General features: G+C 42.3%; 1 protein-coding gene across 4 annotated transcripts in view; it reads right to left on the bottom strand.

Moving 5' to 3' along the window:
* ARHGEF7 (Rho guanine nucleotide exchange factor 7) overlaps nt 1-19,049 on the bottom strand; it is a 118,959-nt gene that overhangs the window by 66,325 nt on the left and 33,585 nt on the right. For 3 of the 4 annotated variants that reach the window (XM_035318168.1, XM_035318177.1, XM_035318194.1), the window contains exons 3-5: nt 6,609-6,693; nt 2,818-2,948; nt 216-417 (exon numbers count right to left, since the gene is read on the bottom strand). In XM_035318168.1, the coding sequence (XP_035174059.1) occupies nt 216-417; nt 2,818-2,948; nt 6,609-6,693 (418 nt within the window). Of the gene's footprint in view, nt 1-215; nt 418-2,817; nt 2,949-6,608; nt 6,694-8,822; nt 8,846-19,049 lie in introns of those variants that run through there. The other variant, XM_035318186.1, reaches the window with a different exon arrangement.

Raw genomic sequence — 19,049 nt, 5'->3', positions numbered from 1 at the left:
TTTTCCGCATGCTTAGTGTTTCCACAAAACCCCTACAGCACTCTTTATAGTGAACTGGGGTAGGAGTACAAGTTCCTAAGCCCTAATGATTTCTGTGAATGAAGGTCAGTAAATGCAATCAAGCTTAAATAAGAAACATTAGCTCTTAATCAATCCCAACTACCCACCTTCATGCAAAACAGAGTTGTATAAATACACCCTTCTTCTTAACTCACCATTTGATTTTATTTCTCGTACGTAATTACTTGGAAACCACCCTGTTTTGCCATTCAGAGTTCCTTCCCACCAGCCTCCTTCTTCCACTCTTGTAACGTGAATAATATCGCCTTTTGAAATAGAAAGTTCATCTTCATTTGTCTGTTGAAAATTAAATTTTGCTCTCACCACCAACTGATGGTTGCTGTTATCTGTCATGTCCTAGTAAGGATAAAAAAGGATAACTTTAGCTATTTGTAATTTCATGAACAAAACAAACATCCATAAAATTGAAATAGTGTATGTGTGTGCGTGCCACCCCCCCCACACACAAACACTCTCCCCACAGATTTATATTCTAAGGATTTGCAAGGATGATTTGCCATTTCTGGTGCCTCTGACATTTTTATCTATGGATTTCTACCATTCCCAGGTGTATAACGTCTTATTACAGCCCCTTCAAATCAGAAGCAGATAAACAGAGCTAAAAAACAAGACTAATTCTTACTCTCAACAAACAAAAAACCACAATTCCTATTTTCTGTATAAACTGAAATTGCCCTTAGCAACTAAAAAGGCATAACAGCTTCACGTCAGAGTTTTCTAACCCATTCTGGATTGGGGATGGTGGTACTGAGTTGGGTTTAACTCAAAACCTCTAACTCTGGACAGCAAACAGAGAGCTTGCAGCTTCCTCCCTGCCAATAATGGATCGTGTTGGAAGGTTCCACACTGGGACGTGCAAGTCACAGAGGTCTGCCAGTGGCTGAAAACATCGCTCTTCACAAAACTTAAGAATAAGTTCAGCAATTAACTTCAAAGCACTTTGTGACATACTCATAAATCATTTGCCACAAGGGTAGAACAGGTTCAAATCTGAAGCAAGTCAGACTTGAAGCTGTCCATACATATGCTCATTCCCTGTCAAAAACGTGAAGGCAGCTTACTGCTCTGTAATAACTAAATGCTAACAGCTACTCTAAAAAGTTTTTCAAATGAATGGTGTTCAAACTTGGCATTTTGTTCTTGGATTTCTGAATCAAGCATTTAATGAGAATTAGGACAAACTGCCACGTTAAAAAAGCTAAAAAAGCTAAACACTTGAACAGCTTTAAATAATCCAAATACAAACCACTGCATCGTAACAGACAGAACAAGATTATTAAACATGCCTGTCTTTACCACAAGTAAGGCCTACTACCTGTATAACCAAAATAAAAGTAATTTAAAGGAAAAAACGACTAAGCAATCCTAGTCAGCTATCCAGGTAACAGAATTTCATTTACACGTTGGCTGTATGCTTGAGGTGATTAAAATATCTGCCGTGTAATGTCATTAGAATTATGTCAGCTCAGTTGATATTCACAGTAATTACATTATTGCATCACATCTCAATTTAACAATCAGACTATTAGTGGCTGAGAAACTGTAGGAAAATGAGGGCAAATGAAACACTGAAAATACACAGAAAGCCCCAAGATACTGCAAGTCACAAAACATCTGACAATGATATTGGCATAGATTCAATTAAGTATCTCTGCCTTAGTCCTCTGCTTGTACACCATGTGTTTTCATTTATTACAATTGCTCAACAAGAAAAATCGTTTTGCCTTAATAAACAGTAAAAAGCCACAAAATAAGCAACAACATTGCATAGTGACATCAGCTACAGCCTGTTCCTCTTCTCAGGCTCTCCAGCAGAATCAACTGAGTAATAACTGGTAAGAACACTTCCAAACTGATCATCTACAGCAACAAAACCAAATCATTTTCTTGGTGTCGGTCACTAGCTCTCTTCTTCTTGCTCTAGCACTTTGCCACCCCTTTGTAATTGTCTACAAAGCTTTCCAAATCACTAGATTGATACAAACACTAAAAATTTATTATTTCAGTGATCCAACTAACAGCTAGGCTCCAACAGTTTCACCAGCAAAACCGAGTGGGTGGTGAACAGCAGAGTAGTAGCTGGAATTAGTGGCCTAGGGCAACAACTTGCATGGGCTCTGCTACCAGAGAAAACAGGTCAAACCACACCTAAGAAAATTTAAGCAGAGCATTGTGTTAAGGTTCCACATAGCAATCATCACACAGTTCAAAAATGCCTCCCCTAAATATGAAAAAAGCAGTTCAGAGTGGGGGTCTGAACCCTTCCTACAAGCCTTTTAGTTGCTAAAAGCACCTTTCATCACAATTATTTTCAGTGCAATATTCCACCCTGATTTCAGCTGCACTGTGAAACAACTGCCCATGCCACCCAGTTACCTGAAAGCCATTTGAAGATTCACCTTGAAACCCAGCAGCAAACAAGAATAACTACCCGTACTACCAACATGAGAAGTACGACCCTAGCTGAGTAATTGCTGGAAAAACACTCCATATGCAGACAACACGGAATGGTAAATGAGGGAGGTAAACAATAACAACAACAAGAATACCTATAAGTTATCAGAAATGTTGCATGTATTTTGGAACATTAAAAAGCTGCAAAAATAGAACAGTCTTGAATTACAGAGGTGAAAGAGAGCAAACAGTAAACAATTGTTTGCTATGGTATTGATTACTTATAAATTTAGTCAGAAAGAAAAAAAAAACACCTCAGCATATTTCAATTCTAGAACTTACCAGACTCCGATATTGTCCCTGAAAGAGCTTTGAAGTTCTACTGTGTAAAGACTGCGATCCCAGAGAATCAAAAGATTTTATCCGATGAGATGAGGGACGTGCACATACAGAGTCGCTGCCCAGCCCTATGTCTGGAAAAGGGAAGAAAAAGTAAACATCAGAATTTGAGAAATTCACATACAGCTTTCTGCCCACTTCTGAAATGCTCACGTACTTAAGGCAGATTTGAAGTATCTGTGGTTGCTCAATAATTTCAGATTTTAAGAAAATGAAGCAGTAGTATGAACTGAAATCCAGAGACACTGTCCGTTTCTTCCACATACAGACAGGAAAATAATTTGAGCTATTTAGGAAGAGGAGGGTTAGGATTGTATTTCTCCATTCCTACCCACTGCTAGTCTATTTAAAGGTAATTAACCAACATTTTAGCTAGTGGCCAAGAAATTTGAATGCATAAAACTTGCTTGAAGTAAAGCCAGCCACATCTGTTTCTTAATTCTTCCCTCCAACCACCACCATCTCCTTCTCAATTAAAACATTCTTTCCACTGTCTTCCTACATCCATCCCATCCTTTCTGCCAACTCAGCTACTTCTTCTCTGAGGGGAAGGGGGAATACAGGGGCAGAAAGGAAAAAAATTGCTCGCTTGGAACAAAGAATACCTCACCCCCCGCAACTTCTCCCTGCTTTCATTTGCCCTCACAAAAAGCACGTCTGCTTGAGAAGGTCACCCAAAGGGCTGACGGTGAGGGGGCAGCAGGGCCGGGCCCAGGCCACCGTCCCAGCTGGGAGCAGGGCAGCGCAGGCCCAGCAAGGCCCACCTGAGGGATCGCAGGCCAGGGCCCCAGCTCTGTAGAAAGAGGTTTCTGGGTGCCAGGGCCCCAGCATGTGGGTGTATATGGACATATGGGTATATATGGAGCCTGTCCCCAATGTTACAGGGGGACAGGGGCTGCTCTCAGCTGCACCAGTTCCCAACAGGCCCCAAGCCCTCAGAGCCAATCCCCCCCCCAAGGGGGGACGCTCCCAGGGCCCTTACGCATGGGATGCATTAAATCAGACAAGCATTGCTACTTTGCCTGTTTGACCCTGTGACAAGTTGACCCTTTTCCTCATGTTTTCCACACACTAGGATATTATTTAGTGGGCTTCTGAGCTTTGAAAAGCCCTGAAAGCAATGTAGTGTTCTCTGTCTAGTGACATCCAGGTTTGGAACTACCCAAGTCTCCCACCTGCTCTCCTGGCTTTTATGCCCCTTAATCTCTTTCCTAGCAGTTTGCTGTGCTTCCCAACGCTTGACCTGTATTAGAGGTATACAGATAAACACATTCTCCTACCCAGTCTCTTTCAGACTAAAGCAAACAATGGTTACGCAATCCTAGTTATTTTTGGTGAAAGAAGTGACACACGCAGGTTCAGCTCCATAATGAGACTGGTGAACAAAGTACATCTGCTGTTCCGTGTCACATCTGAAGGGACAACTCGATTAACCTATAACAGAAAGCCTTTCAGCTTCAGCACAGCATCTAACAGCAGCTGAGATGCAGGAGAAGGGCAAGAGTGACACAGGCAACGAGCACAGAGGAAAAATGTTGGCAAAGGATGCTCAGCCACTGCAGGGTTGGAGCAAACACCTTCCTCACGTGCATCTTTCTAAGTGACTCATTATTATTCTTCAAAAAGCATTATCCTTCAGGAAATATGTAAATATGAACTGTCTAGCCCAACAGTGCAATATTAGAACTATTTATACTAACTTGCATATTTTGTACGGATATTACACACTGAAGTCATAAAAACCTCACACTTTGAACTTGCTTTCTTAAAAGCATTTAAAGGCCATTGCATTAATATAAACACTGCTGATTATAGTCCATTACAAAAAGAACAGGTATGATTTTTCTTTTTTCATAAACTGCTTGGAGAAAAACGAGACTAGATCATGGCCTTAATTTGTAAATCATAACGTTATGGTTAATTCCAGTGCTCCCCAAAGCTTTCAAGTTGCAGTAGTAAGAGAACCGTGAGTAACAAACAGAACTTAAGGATTAAGAGCAACCTGAAACATCTCCATGCTTATTTTGTTACGGTTCCTATCTGTGGTCAAGTAGGAGAATAGACACACTACCAAAACCAATATTAAACGTAGGGGCAGTTCACCTAGGCAAAGATCATGAGGTTTATTCACTGTGGCGTGTTCCAGCTTTTGGGCAACCATAAAACGCGCTACATAAAAATTGTTTCAGTGTGGCCTGATTTCCAAAGTTTTCTGTTTTACAACTGCACAACTAATATGCTACCACAAGAGCACCTTTTGAGGCTTGAATTATAAACTGCCTCTGTACAACCTGAAAAGAAGAAAAAATATTACAAACCACACAAATTGCAAGTATTTTTACCAATAAATAATAATACTTGTAAATTATTTAGACACTTCGATAGACTCAAAGGGCTTCCAGACTCCATGTATCCACTAAGGTTTCCATTACAATACCAAATAAACATGTTAAATGATTTTCTCAATGGCATTATTGTCAGGGGAAAAAAAAATATCTCTGCTGTCAAAAACTGAAGAATCTTGACTGGCAACAGTTTCATGTTAGGGAAATATATAATTTTGTAGTTTTCACAGAACTTTCATACTTCCATCCAATGATTTCCAGTGTTTGTAACACCTTTTCTTCCTCTCCACAGTTCTCAGTTTCCCTACACTAATTCTTCTCCCCTTATCTGTCTAGAAAAAGTAACTGGTACCTTAGTCCTATCCCCTCCAAAGTTAAAGAACCTGAGGGAGGGTACATATTTAACCGCCTTTCAGCACACTTCAGGCTCATTACTCACACTCCTTCCTTCTCAAAAAGATTAATCTCAGAAGAATCTGTGTATGTCTGAAGTTTCTGCAGACTTAGAGCTGAAAGTCATTTTCCAACAGTAGACTAGGGAGGTAGGGTCTAAAATGCCTTCGACACAGTCACCCAATTAAAATTGTTTGTAAGCACAGTTAGTCAGGAAGATTTATGCAGCTCTGCATAAAAGAAGCAAGCTCTGCTTGCTTCTAAGAATGAGGCAACAACACAGTTTGCATGTGGTTTTGATTTTTGGTTTCCATACCAACACCAACACCTCCCTCCCCCCATGAAAGGAATCAGTTGGGGTCCTTTCTAAGGCCAGCTGCAATCGTAATTTTTTGATGTGGATATTAGTCTACTGATGTCTGGACCAAACAGCCACGCTTGCCCCTCTCCCCTGAATACTGCTATGGGTCAGTGTGCAGCAGCAGCTTTAAAGACGTACAGAAACGATCTACATTCCCACTTGAAGTTAAGATAAGAGGCAGTATCTTCAACTGGCCTAAGTAACTTCAAAGAAGTCAATGGTACTACTCCATGCCCACTCACTACAACTAAGAATTCAATTGAAGAAGTCACTCCTAAGGGGTATTTTCTGATGCAAGGAAAAAAAAAGCCAAAAAATCCCTTTTGTAATGGACCGGGAAAGTACTATAAAACAAACAACGTATTTATAGCACTAACAAACAAAAGGTTCTTTTTCTAAGAATTATTGCCAGCTAAAAGGTTCAGTCTTAGGCCCACAGCAAAACTTTCTTCTGAAGAAGAGACTGGAGAACCCAGACAGGCTGCTGCTAAAGTCTTAACAGACTGCAACAAAAACTTTTCTAAAATGCTGCAGATGTTCTTTTTATCTTAATTATAGGGACAGGCATAAATATACACTGATGCAAGTTGAACACAAGGTAGGAGAGCCAATTAAACAGAGTGAACTGTACTTACCTGCAGTTACCTTATTTAATGCAACCAGAGAGCTGAGAACTTTGCTGAAGTTCTGTCCCTGATACAGATCATTTGCATCAAAAGTCTGAAAATAAAAGAGCATACATTAAGTCCTAGAAACAAGCCTTTAAACTAAGAATATCTATCACCATCATGCAAACCATGTCTGTAGGAGCTACTTCCTGATTAAGGTGATCAGTCTTCCAGTGGCTGTCATGGATCAGTTATAATGTGGGGGGTTTCCCCCCTTTTTTCAGTTTTGAATCTCATTTTTAAATAGAAAGAAAAATACAGAAGCAGCTGCATTTGATTAAAAAAATACATAAGGTAAAGATAATCAAGTGTCATTTAAACTACAGGAAAGCTGAATAAAATGTCACTATCACAAGAGAGCAGCACCTTTCCTCGGACATTCTGGCCAACCAAGTTACCGGGTACCATTCAAAGCACTGCATTACTCTCAGCGCATTCTTCTTTTTCTGTAAGTAGCTCAAAGCCATTGTACCTGATTGTCCATACAATACTTTTAAGAATATTACAACGTACTTGCCATCTCTTCATTCTACAAGGCAGAGGCATACTGCATTTCTTAAGAGTTAATGAATTTTACGTTGCTGGATAGATTAGATAAAGAATGATGTTTGGGAAGGGGAGGAATGAAAGGTGAAGTTGCTTTATTTTTAACTGCGAGAAGCAGATCCAAGCCTGAAACTAGCTCATAGAAAATACACCAGTAGCTTTCAAGCACTGGGTGATGACATTGAACATCTGGATTTTCGGGGGGGGAGGAAAAAAAAAAAAAAAGAAGAGACCCATAATATTTGCCTGAGGTAATGGAAACACTCATCCACAATCTCAAGAAAATAGCTCTCGCAGTAGATTCTGCATAGGTTGAAAGGAGTCGCACTATTCCCTTGCGCAAGATTAAAAGAGGACAGCAAAAGCCTGCTATTACAGTTGTTCCAGCTGATTTAAGAAACAGAAAGATTCAGTTTCCTGCAGTGTCACAGCTTTTATCTAAAAAAGAGTCAACAAGAAGTGGGCTATTTTCCTGGCAAGACCCAGCCCGCAGGCACTAGCATGGGATGCCTGTAGTGCAGAAGGCAGCCTGCAGGGGCAGGAGAGGAAAAGGCTGCATCCCCAGAGAGAGACGGGGAAACAGGAAGGCTGCGACAAGAAGGGGAGCTTGGTTAAAACAGAGTAGGGAAAATTTTCATGAAACTTATCTAAAGTAACCGCCTAAGGGACCGACAGACCAGTTGTGACCAGTTATGTGATCTGCTATCAAAGACAGAGCAGATTGAGGGAACATTTAAATGTCAGTATTATTCAGTAAAGGGGGAAGAAAAGTTTCTCAAAGCATTCCCTCTATTTGTATACCAAGCTGCTTTTGCTCACATAAAATAAGTCCTAATTATTTCATCAAGTTTCATGGGGCTACAGATAACTTCAGGGGTATTCATATTTATTTGAAGCTGTTAGGAGCAGAGGCACCGGGGAATTACCTTGATGTGGGCTCTGTAACAGACTCTCAGAATCACAGAAAGGTTTGGGTTGGAAGGGACCTTAAAAATCTTCCTGTTCCACTCCTCCTGCCATGGGCAGGGACACCTCCCACCAGACCAGGTTGCCCAAAGCCCCATCCAGCCTGGCCTTGAACACCTCCAGGGATGGGGCAGCCACAGCTTCTCTGGGCAGCCTGTGCCAGGGCCTCACCACCCATAGGCGTGAAGGTTTTGTTTGTTTGTTTGTTTTTCCAGAAACACAAGAAATTATTTTAAAATGCGTACAAGCAAGATAAGTAAATAACCTACGTGACAGCAGAACTTACAAACCTTGCTTAAACGGAAGAACAAACTGGGAAGCACTGGTTAAACTGGTCTAATTGGGACAAAGAAAGCTGCTATGGAAGAAGAAAGCAACAGGAGCATATAATTTTCATTACTAACTATATGCTTACTGTGGCAGTTTTTAAACCAGCAAACTGAAAGAATGAACGGAATCATGAAACAGAGGCTCTGATCCTAAAAAAAAAAAAAAAAGGAAATATGAGAGACGGGCGCTTCTGTGGACACCAGAATGTCAGAATGGTACTAAAAAGTGGGGAGAGAACTATTAAAAAGGAATATTTAAGAAAACATTAGAAGTTATAGCTTAAACTTACCGCTAACAACAACAACAATAATAATTATCCTAAATAGATTTTAAGCTCACCTTCATTCTGAATGCGGATTCAGCCGAGAGCTCTCCCAGGCCAGGCTAACTGGAGCACAACAGGACGCGAGCGCGCCTGGTTTCCTGTTGTGCTGGGCTATGAGGGACCCCGAGAAGGACGTGATTGGGCCCTCCGACACGTTGGGTGCCATAAAAAATCCTGTATCCAGGACATGCGTCCAGTCTGCTGCCTTGCAGGAAACAACAACACAATGAGAGGATAAGAGAAACGTTTGCTTCCTTGTGGTGTTGTGCAGAGCCAGCGTGACAGGAAGCCACCCGCAGCACTGTCCCAGCCAGGCTGCCATTAATAGTCTTCAATAAAAGGAGGGGGACCTTGACACCCTCCAGAAGAGTTCTGTACTGGTATAACAAATGTTTAAGAATAAACTGATGGAGAGATAAAGAAGGATGAAAAACTGCAGGAGCTCTGAACCTGTGAGGCTACTGTGTTGTTTGCACATCAAAACCAAGTTGAAATACTTGATGATAAATATCTTGTATCCAAAAAAAGACAAAACGCCCACAACAAACATCCCCCTTCTATTTTTGTACAAATTTGCTGGTTTCACAATACATCCAAACACTCTCCAAGTAAAATCATCTCAAGATGTTTTAAGAAGAGCCTATGGGAAATTGCTAGAGGAAAGACTTCATTCTAGGTTCTCGACAGAAGTCAGACTTGCATGTGGTTTACCATTTTCATTCTGGTACCTACAAGCAGATCTGCTAAAAGAGCTGACCCTTTAATAAATCACAGCTGGATCTGAGAGTGTCATTCAGGAACTTCTCTGTTCAGCATCACCGGATAACAGAAGCTCATCCACGCATCCCTTCTGTAACTGTCAAAATCGAGGCTGAATTTTGGGATGCCAGTATCAAGCAGTTATTTTTACACGACACACTATTACTAAAACCAAGGTCTGCATTTTAGATTAGCTTCTCTAATGCTTTTATGGCCCACAGCATGAACTCAAACACACACATGCTTACAGCAGTCCTTAATACCTAGAAGTGCAAACACTTTAAAATATAGTAGCTTGAAAATACTGACACTGTCTTTTAAACGTTATGTGACAGACATACATAGACACTAAACAAGGCTTCAAGGAAGAACACTTCCAATACAGCCATGCTTTCCAGGCAAACAACACTTCAGACTCTGCAGAGGCTCCACCTGTGCTAAGTTCACCCTCCTGTTCATCCAATTCCTACCCTCCCCAGCACGCCCCAATAAAACATTGGTTGGGGTGCAACTATAAAACTGGCATGTCACAGCTAATGAGGACCCAGACAAGCCAAATCCCTTCAAACTTCCAAATAAAATAAGTATCGCCCTTTGTTTTTAAATTCCAGAGAATTAACCACATGTAGATATGCCTTTTATAAGTATTAACATAAAGCACCGCTATGAAATAAAGTCAGAACAGGATGATGATAGAAGCCTTATACTGGCAACACCTTACAATTTGTAAATAGTTAGCTGGGAATCGATGAACTTGTAAGGCTAAGCAGACTGATCCTCTTATGCCTCTTTTTATTGGTCTCTTTTCCTCTTCTTTAACAAGATTCTCGTGTTATTCTCTTCTCTCCTGTGTTTCAACATCTTGGACGCCAATAGCCCAGCAATGTCCTAGACTCTAAAAGCAGACCAGACCAAACAGCCTAATGAAGAGGGGACTTGTGTCATCTACAGCACTATGTGTGTACTCTGGAGCACGCTGGCCCTTTCAGTCGCAGCTCGCTGATGCTGCAGCCTGCTGACTGCCTACCACAACCCTCAGATGTTGCCTTCCCCTTCCGTACCCCCAGTTCTCAGTGTATGAGCCTGGCTCCCCTTAGCTGTGCCTGCCCTGAGGACTTCAGCAGGAGGCAAACTTTGTTGGTAAGAATCTCATGACCTCTTCTGGGTGATGAATGAAATGTTAAACGTGGTCACGTATTGATGGCAGCAAATACCCTATAGAAAGATGCACGTTGGAAGGCAATTCCTCATCTGTAATTACTTTAAAGGCTATTAATTAGACAGCTTTAAAATTCATTACATATGAGCTATATTGATTTTTCCATTTCTGACGTTTCTTAACCACCACGCTAAGACACCTCGGAGATCCATTTCATCCACATCACATTTCGCAGCTACCAGATCCATACTCCCATTTCAGAGCACAGCTGACTCCCACATGTGTCCATTTCAACTCCAGCACGTTAGAAACAGCCACGGCAATACACTCGGGTCAGCCTAAGGCTCTTGAACTGCTAACCCTCTGGGGATGGAAATCTGTTCAGAAGGTGTTTATGACCTAATGATAATGAATTAAAACCAATAAAGTAATACCTGTCCTTCACATCCCTGCAACAAGCGGCGCCTTCTGAAATGACAAACTTACTAACGGGGGAATACGTGAAAGAAAAGATAAAGGAGAAAATAAGGTCAAGAATGTATCTGGTGAGAGCAAATGCAGGCATGCCAAAAGCCTGAAGCAAGCACTAATTTTTCTTCAAACTAGCCACTTCCATGCCCTCAGGTATCCTTTATAGCACTGCACTTCTTCCCTTCTAGCCCACGAAGTCAGAAGCTGGTTATGGTAGAAATATTTTCAAAATAATATTTCTCTGATAAGAAGCTGGGGACAGGAAAAACTGGGGGTGGTCCAGATAAGCTGCCAGGCAGGCACTTTTTCATCACCGAAGCTCACCAGCAGATTTAAGATTGGTGGAACCCTGAAACCATCACAGCACCAGCAAAGCCTTACGTAATGGTCACGGTAAGAAAACTTCACGTACTGGTTAATAGAAAAATGGGAAGATTTTTTTTTTTAAATAAACATTTTCTTGCTAGACTGGTGCCTCGAATATCCACACGTACCATATGCCAAGCAGATATTAACATCTTAAGCACCTGACAAAAATAGATGACAGCTTCCTTTAAAGCCGTGCACTGTGAACCGCAGCAGCCTCGTGAAGAGCCCAGATATCTGCGTGGCATAGATAGGGCTGCCGCTGCTCGCCTCGCCAGCCGGCCCCAAAATAAGCTGCAACCCCGGGGCTGAATGCACAAAACCAGCAGGACGCTTTCCAGCTCAGCCTGGTGGCCTAGGGCCCCTGGTGCAAAAGATTAAAAGAACGTTGGCTTGCTCACCCGGAGGAAATGAAAGGAAATGAACAGGGTCTCTCGGCGTCACCTGCGGAGTTTGGCAGCGGCCAGCATGACCACACAGAATGCGTCATCCCACCTGGCCCTGGCGGGCAGACTGCGGCGCTTTTGGCCGCAGGAGCACAAAGAAACAAGGGGTAGGAAAAAAACAACGGCTCTGTTAGAAAATGGTGACCTCCTTCGCAAACATGAGACCCTCCTACACCCCCCTCTGGTCCTCCACCCTCCCCCTGTGTATTTCTGCCCCTTCAGCAGGTGGCAAGGGGCAGCCAGAAGTGCCATTCCTGTTGCACCTTCCTGTGATCACGCCTAATATAGCCAGGCTAGAGAAGAGATCACATAGGTAAACCCAGAGGCAAAGCACGAACATCTTTGTTCCTTCCAACATCAGGTCAGCTGTGAGTGCACTCGGTCTCATTCAGCTCTTCTGCAGCAGCTGGCTCGGAGTAGGGAATTATCATCTGAAAGCTGCGGCAGTAAGAGGAAAGATAAGAAAAGCGGGGAGCTATGACAACAGGGAGGAAGGAAAGGGGATGGGGGAGGAGAGGAGATGATTACAAGCGTTCTGGAAATTTGTATGAAGCACACTGTTTCCCAAATCATAATGCACAGCACAAGGGAAAGATTAAAAAAAAAATAGGTTGTTCCAAAAATTAAGAGTAAGACAAATATCTGGGAGAAAGATCTGCAGTGCAGGATTCTTGTGATCTGGGAACAGTTTGCAAGGGAAATTAAAACTCTTTGGTGTGTATGTATAAAGAATATATAAAGATTCAGAGATCCAGAACAAAATTCATTGCTCATAAAACTATTCCTCAAAAACAAAAACTTAATATAATTAAGAATACCTAAAAAGCTTCGATTTCAACAACGAGTAATACTTTAGAGACCTCATACATTATGTACTAAAGCAGGCACATCCAAAAGTAAAGCATATATGGAAGTTTGTAATATGCATGTGCACATGTATGAATCCCAATATACATTTACAACACAAATTTGAAGAGGACAAAGGTTAAAAAAACATCAGTACTTAGAGTGCCCAAAGATGTAAAAGCCTTTCATCTCCAAGATTTTCTCCCCCAAAGCCAGCTGCATCAAAGCACTAATGCAGAGCATTCACTTCAAACAACATTTTTGCCATTGCTTCAAAGTCAACATCTAAACTTTCCTGAAGTTAAACATATATGACTAACTTTCCAGGAACCCCAGAAAAATGATGTGGAAAAACATCCACACTAAAATACTAAGCTCCTTTCTGGAAATGGGCCGTACAATTTGTGGGGCTTTCTAAATTTGTTTTTAGAACATGACACAGCCAGTTAGCATCCTCAAATGAATTCTGGAAGGACTTTCTTTAGCAAGAAAGTTACAGAATTTTGTATTTTAAGCTACAGGCTTTTAGTAGTAGCAAAACAGCACGTAATTTGCGAGAGGCGTTAGCAACACCTGCATTTGTATTTTTATTCAAGAAAAAAGGAGTTTGTTCCAAATTTCTACCTGCACAACAGAACAAGAACTACCTCTACCACATTTTCATCCCAACCCACTTTCAAATTGCTTGGTAGGTTTCCAACCTGACAGATAATACCAGACATTGATAAACGCACTTGCCACTGGGGAAAAAAAAAAATAAAGAAATTCAGTGACATATTAGTAAGTGATTGAGCACTAAGGGCTTAAAGCTCACATTCTTGGAACTATGGGCAAAAATAAAAGCTGATGAAACGAAGTTACCAAACATAAAATTTGATCAGGACACCAAAGCTGAGATTTCTCGGTGATTTCCAGCACAACAGATTACATTGACTTGTTTAAGCTGAAACAAAGCAGTTGCATAAGCACCTCCTAGTGTTCATGCAGGGGGGTATCTCAACAGGGAAACTCAAACATTCCCTGAGGAAGATCCAGCCCTGTAAAACTCACCTTTCTTTCTGATATGTGCGTGTATATATATACATATGAATATATAAATGCAAGAACTATGTAAACTACTTTCCTAAATCAAGAAACACAGCTGGGGATATCCAGGCCAAAACACATGGGGAACTCTGCTATCAAGTTTCATCATTGCTTGCACAAGAGGAAGACTAACTAATTACCAAACCATCATTCAGTCCCTCTTCCTGCAGCATTCTGGTGAGCACTCCACGATACAAATGTCTTTCTGGCTACTAAGTGAACAGGTCATCACAGGCTGCCGACACATCTGCCATGGTTAAACGGTCATACAGTCTGGGGAGAACCACGCAAGAGATGTAAAGGCTGTGCTACTGAACTGTAAGAAGCTTTTCTTTCTAAAAATAAGAACCAAAAATTCCACCTTATGCTTCTCCCAGCAGTCCCATTTCTAAAAACAAAAGAACTAAAGGTATTTGAACAAACTTGGAGTAAGAACTAGAATTGAAGCCAAGTGAAGAGCTTGGGCTTAGTGTCAACCCGCTTAGATGAAAGCTGACTGTACATAATGATACTTCCTGATGGCCAAGAACAGGTTCTCAGTTAGCCCAGATTTACATTATTTTCCTCACTTTACTGATGGCTTCTACCTGAGCTCTACAATGCTCCAGAGGCCAAAACTACTGCACTCACAGAACTGCTCCTCAGGGCACCAGCAAGAAGTTTCTCGAGTGTCAAAGTATTTTTCTTCTTGAAAAGCAATGTCATCTGACCCTATAATTGAAAAATGTACATGTTTCTGAAGTCTCTTATCAGCAGATACTACAGCAAACAGACAGTAACATATCGGCTCCCTTTTGCTAAAGAAAAAAAAAAAGCTCCTGCTCTCATAAGGTTTCTTACAGCCACCACAGTTGACAAGCGCATGCAGCCCTGAAGGCTGTGCATGGACTAGAAGCCAAAACTACAAATGGGATTGGATACAGAGCCACAACTAACAAAGAGGCCAGCCCAAATTTTAGAAACCAAAGCAAACAAACCACAGAGAACTACCAGGAGACTCTCTCAATATAAATAAGCTGCAGAAGAGAATGGCAGTTTTGAGTCCCTGCTTTTTCTGAGAACAATGCTAACATCTACCCAAGGATTGCTCCTTTAATTCTGAAAGTGAATAGCTGCTTATACTTCATGAAACCATTTTTTTCTTGTATGAATAGCTTATAAAGTTCAATTTAGCAGGACAAAATTGGTCAAGTCAGCTGAGTTTTTAGGCCTTTGTATGAGACAAACAGGTTGAGTTCGTTTGTACATATTGCAGTCACACACAAAAAATGAAATGGCAGATTTTGGTCTTCTAAATCCGCGGGATGCCTACACCAATACCGACTGGTCATGTCGGTAACTCCGTGATCTTTGTTAGATGTGAATGGATGCAAGCTGTTGGAGTGGCTGGTTGCCAGAGTGGCTGCACTTTCTTTCACTCACAGTAGTAGATCGTAGTTTTGGGAACCCAATCCTTCTTCCCAAGGCTTCTGCTATTTCAGATCCTTGTTGGACACCTATATTTACACCATTCCATACAACACCCCATGAAGGAGCAGCACGGAGAACACAAGCATTCCTGAGTTACGGTTTTGAGGAAGCCTATCATGACCTGAAGTAGACACATGCTGATCCGCACCTTCCTGTGACTTCCAGATAAGTGCCATACTTGCAAGAAAAGTCACCCTCATGGAATCTGCAAACTCTGTCCCAGCTTGAAATATAAGTAAATGAATCCAATGCTAGTTAGTAACCCATGCATCATGGCTGCATGCATTTTCATGCAGCTACAATTTGTTGGACTTTTATTTTTAAAGAAGTTAGAAAGAAACAAGTTAGGAAAAAGCTTTAAAGAAAGAAGAATGCAAGAAATGGTTCTTCACACTCAAACAGTAGACCGACACCTCATGCTAACTGAAAGTATCAAGGTAACAAAGATGAAGACTGACCTCAAAGATCACACGTAATCACTGCAGAAACCTAAATGACTTGACAGCAACAAGTGAGAGTACCTTGAGATTATAGAAACAGACTGCCTGTTTGGCCTGAAGAACAGAGAACACTCACCCTGCTAAACAGGTTCTGAAAGCAGATCTTGAACATAAATATTCAAGTCAAACAATCTCTGTGCTAGGTTTTACCAGCTGCTGTGTGCCAATGACTGAACTCGACAGCGATACATCGAATTTAAGGCTCAAAATCAACCACGTACTGAAGAAGTTGGTACGTTCAGGAAACCTGCAACTAGACTTCAGACATTAGGAAGTGAGATGTCTTATTTTGGAATACCTGGATTTTAGATTTACTTTCTAAAATAAAGAAGTACATATCAGCTAAGCTGAACATCTCCATACTCTTACCAAAAAGCAGAGGAAGAGTGGCTTACCATAACTGATTTCAGGTGCCTTCTGTCTAGATACAAGTTTTGCCAACAACTCTCAGCTAGTCCCTTCAGTATCAGCTCAGTATCAAAAGCTGTGCTGTACGGAGTAAGACAAGGGCTACACAGTGAAGCAAAATTCTTAGCTTAGATCGTGAAAATTTGAAAAGGGGTGAAAGGAATGAAAAGCAGTTTCTCTGGGTCCAAACCAGGCAGCGTTACCCTGTTTTATCTGTAATCCAGCTCTCCATTTGCAGAACGGGGATAACAGTAGCTAGATACCAGTTCAAGGCACTGCCATCAAACCCCAGCATCACGGACACACAGTAAGATTGCTGAGACTTTAACATCAGCACTCGCAGACACACCCAGAGCATGGCAGAGAGTAAGAGCTGGGGGTGGTTACAAAGGACTCATCTCGCTGCAAGAGATCTTGTACTACGTGAGGTTATCACCCATCCTCTTAAAATAGCCTGCTGGCTGTTTTACTACAGCATCACGTGCTCTGCGCACAACGCAAACGCCATCACATGCTCACGTGTCATCTGGAACAAATGCATTCAGCCGAGCGATCAGATGATGCGCAGGTTCAGTATCAATGGAGAAGAGGCTAGAGCAAGGCACAAGACAAAAAGAGCCCCACTGACCTTAAACAAGCACCGTATGTGACCTACTGCTTAGCAGCATGTAGGAGTGGCTCACCTTGCGGTGCACACGTAACACCTCTCTTTTATAAAAAGGGTAACTGAAGAAACAGGAAGATGCTCGTACAGTTGTGTACTAGTAGCTGGAGGTAGCAGGCTGCAGGGGAATTGGTGTTTTGAGATTTCTGGCACGGGGCAGAATTTGACTCATCGCGATCAGAGTGTACACGCTCAGAAAAAAAAAAGTGGGAAGGAAAAGGAAAGGTGACTTAGAAATTCAAGAAGAACAATAAGCAACAAGGGAACGTTATACCCTTCTGCTCAGGGGGATTTATCAGAAATCTCAATTGCTTCCTGAACATACCGAGGGAAGTGCCAAAACAAAGAATAGAGGCTTACTGAATTTCTATGTAGCCTGTTGAAGCTTTCATTTACGATTGCCAAAAGGCAAACAGTAACCCCAAAGCATCAAGCAGAAGTGGACTAGCCCCCAAAAATGAGAATTCAAGTTCCAGTTGGCTCCAAGTGAAGCCCTTTGTAACAGTTCCATGTTAAAATCCGCTGACAAGCTCAGAGCTGTGCGTGCACTCTGAGCTGCAGCTCCTCTGAAGCTTTTTCCCCCCCCCTTTTTCCATTCACTGCTTACACCTCTGATTTCAGCAAGCACTAATACTGTTAGCAAGAAGTCTAGGGATCGCTCCCTCTCTTCCAGGCATCTGCAATAACACAATCCAGGAGCAACCAGCACTTACAAAACATGCTTTGGGAAAGCAAGCACAGGACTTTCCTCAGGGACGATCCTCACCTCCCTCTGCTCCACCTGAGGAAGTCACCTGCAGCTGCAGGGCTGGTCCGACTGCCCTGGCAGCAGCTGAAGAGCTCAGCATCTTCAGACAAGGAACAGGGAAAACAGAAGCCGAATTGCTGCAGCAGAACGCAGCTTGAGGCCATCCAGCAGCAACTGTGTCATCCCTGGGAAGGGTGGAGCAGACACCCCAGGGCAAGAAACACAGCACAGGCCCAGGTGAACCATTTCTGCTTAGGTTTGCAAGCCCACACATCAGGGCAAGCCTTCAGGCAGGGAACTGCTCTTCCCCTCTCCTAGCCCAGTGCTTCCGCACTGTCTCATGCTCATTTAACATGGGATGATGCATTAAACTCTCGCAGCAACCCTCTTCAAACAGCTGACCTGGAAGAATACTCATCCAGCAAGAAGCAGGAAGATTGCTCTAAGTTTCAGGAGCTAAACCAGCTCAACGCAGGACCAGATTAGCACCCAAGCTAATATGTGGGAGGGAAACATTTCGCCTGGCAAAGGAAGAAGATGCACTTGAGGCACTGGGAAATGTCACAGTTCAGCTATTTTCCAACAGGGAAGACTTAGCTACAACCTCCCCCAGCCCAATCATCGAACGTCATGCTGATGTTCAGTCATGTTTTTTTTTAAAAAAAACTTCACACAGTCTACGGAATTTGGAAGTTTTTACAAACATTTCTGAACATTAATAAAAGATCGCACACAACAACAAAAGACAAATCCACAGCAATTCTGCTTATTTGTAGTAATGCCTGGGAACATGAGCTGAAGGAAACAGAAAACTTTTCCAAGAAATTAGCTGTTGCAAGAACTGTATGGTTCTGACTCACTGGCTGATGGGTTGGGGACCCCAGCTGGCAAGGAGAGCTAAAGGCATTACAGTGAGCAGACAGCCTCAGCACTGTATCTCCATTACTCCTTTCCACCTGAATTTTCTTATCTCCATGGCCCAAGATTCTTCTAGTCTCATCTTACCTATTATAGATGCCCTAACTTCAACGTCCTCTCCAAAACACCACCTCTCCCACTCAAACCTTCACAGAACAGCCCTTATTGCAGCCTGCTGCTTATGCCACATCCTACCTACCTCACCAACACTGCCTGGGCCCTGACCTGAAGGAGTTACTGGCTTTCCTCAGCAGACACTGAACAAAGCAAGCTTTGGCCATCATCTGGTCAACAGTGTGCATGCACGTGGGGGCATCTCACTGCCACCACCTCCAGCAGCCAGGCAGAGCAAGGGGGCTATGTCTGGATGGAAACTGTCGGGCCAGGAAACTGTCTGCAG

Source organism: Oxyura jamaicensis, chromosome 1, assembly GCF_011077185.1.
Source record: "Oxyura jamaicensis isolate SHBP4307 breed ruddy duck chromosome 1, BPBGC_Ojam_1.0, whole genome shotgun sequence".
Lineage (NCBI taxonomy): Eukaryota > Metazoa > Chordata > Aves > Anseriformes > Anatidae > Oxyura > Oxyura jamaicensis.
This window is presented reverse-complemented; position numbering and strand designations above follow the sequence as displayed.